The sequence below is a fragment of the Protobothrops mucrosquamatus genome, unplaced genomic scaffold (assembly GCF_001527695.2).
Source record: "Protobothrops mucrosquamatus isolate PMUCROS unplaced genomic scaffold, P.Mucros_1.0 scaffold_200, whole genome shotgun sequence".
Classification (NCBI taxonomy): domain Eukaryota; kingdom Metazoa; phylum Chordata; class Lepidosauria; order Squamata; family Viperidae; genus Protobothrops; species Protobothrops mucrosquamatus.
The window spans coordinates 13055-15069 of NW_015386276.1; the positions used below are offsets into that span (position 1 = coordinate 13055).

A 2015-nucleotide genomic window follows, 5' to 3' on the forward strand; every position below is an offset into this window, starting at 1 on the left:
TCAATAGATTAATATATATATTAATAAATACATAATCTTTTGTCAGGTGAAGCAGATATAAGGCAACAAGGCAAGAAAACCTGCTTAACAAATTAATCTCATTAAAAAATGGAGAAAATGAAGCAGATTTATTTGTGTTGTGTTCAACAGTAGCAAGCTTATTTGCTGACATCTGCATGATATTTTTCTCATCTTTGCTGTGATTTCAACTAAGACTTCCTCTGTTTTTTGGCCGCTGCTAAGACAACTTTTATGTATCATCTTAAACTGGTTCTGAATCGATTCATTTTGTGACCAGGGCCATGTGTTCTCTTATTCCTGATCACCTTTTCTTCTTAATGTGCTTTTTCCAGGGCTTGGCAAATTAGTGCAGCTCTTTTAAACTGTAACCTTCTGCCCCATGTCCCTTGTATCCATGGCTGTGCTGGATACAATAATAAGAATTAAAGTTCAAACCATCTGACCCAGACTACTCCTGACCTAATCTATTTGACTTGTAGTCTAAAGAACAGCCATTGTATTAGACTCAGGAATCCAAGAGAATCATACTTCACAGTGGTCCAGCTTATAATACTATTCATATTATAGCCACTCAGCAGAAATACAGAATGTAGTACTTTCTCTACATTTTATTGGAAAACAGTAAACGTTCATTCACAACACTATACATGGACATATATCAAAATGTAGGTGGGTTTATGTATGCACAGGCCAGTCTAGGAATTTAAACTGGATGGATAAATATATACATATTAACAACAGTAATCAAAGAGGCCACATAGGAGATGAGAGAAAGAAATAAAGAACACAGAAGATCAAATTGGCAATTACCCAATGAGGATTATCACACACTTAGACTTATTTGACACTCTTTCCTGTACAAAGCTGATCTTAGTACCTGGGAAATCTATGCTTCATTTTGTGTAGCAGAAGCTCCTGCACAAATACAATTTAATTTGCAAAGTTATGGGATCTTGCATGGAAGTATAATAGTAGGGGCTAAGGATCAGCAAAATTTAACTATTTGGAAATAGAAAAATGCTGGAATGTTTCATTCCTCTTTAGTCTAGCATAGTGTAGAAGGGGAAAGGAATGGAATGTTCTGTTCCTGAATCACTAGAATGTTGTGTGTCCCTGAGGGGTGACTCACATTAAAAGAAGCATAGAAAAATGTAATTGGCACTTAAAAAACATTCAAGGAGACAATTTAATTTAGGATTATAGTCTTGTCAATTGCCTTCTCTTTCAGTTTCTCTGTGGTTTCTGTAATCCTTCGGCCATATATATTTTTCTGGCTCGCAACATACGAATCCACAATGTCCCTCACATCACTAGAAATAAGAATACAGAAGAAGTTTGGAGTGAGAACATGTGAATTAGGTTGTTTTAGACTAGCAAAAGGAAATACTGTTTTAAATAACCAAGGCTAAGCAAATATCTAGAATAGATGATTTGGAAAATAAAAGCTTTGCTGTCAAAGTTATATATCTGGATCATACCTGGAAGTCTCGAAATACAATCTTATATTATCATCCATGGTCTGCTCTTGTTTAAAATTGTTCTTAGAATACAAATAGAGTCCGGCTAACAAAACATATTTTATTTTTACCACAGATTTTGTTTTGACTAGGTTGTCCTAGTTTTGCCTTCCAAGCTGGATACCCTGGCTAGCATCTTGACAAAATTAACTACTACTTAAGAGGCAGGTTTTATCAGAAGGCTAAACCAGTTTTCTCTCTCTGCCTCAGGGAGCAGAGTGAATTAAGTGGTTTCCAAATGTTTTTTAAGTGTTATGGAAATGAGGGAAGGAACAAAATCTGCCACAGATTACCTCCCATCGGCCTGTACGCTCCCACAGGGTGGGTCTCCTCAGGGTGCCGTCGGCCAGACAGTGCCGGCTGGCGACCCCAAGGGGGAGGGCCTTCTCTGTGGGAGCTCCCACCCTCTGGAATGAGCTGCCCCCAGAGATCAGGGTGATCCCTGATCTCCCTTCCTTCCGCCGCGCCCTTAAGACA

The 2015-nt window shown here is 38.2% G+C and overlaps 1 protein-coding gene across 1 annotated transcript in view; it reads right to left on the reverse strand.

Annotated features, from left to right (window-relative positions):
* Nucleotides 1-630: 630 nt before the first annotated feature.
* CFAP221 (cilia and flagella associated protein 221) overlaps nucleotides 631-2015 on the reverse strand; it is a 42125-nt gene continuing 40740 nt past the window's right edge. The window contains exon 25 of the mRNA XM_015825593.1: nucleotides 631-1331. Coding sequence (XP_015681079.1) covers nucleotides 1208-1331 — 124 coding nt within the window. The 3' untranslated portion in view covers nucleotides 631-1207. The remainder of the gene's footprint in view (nucleotides 1332-2015) is intronic.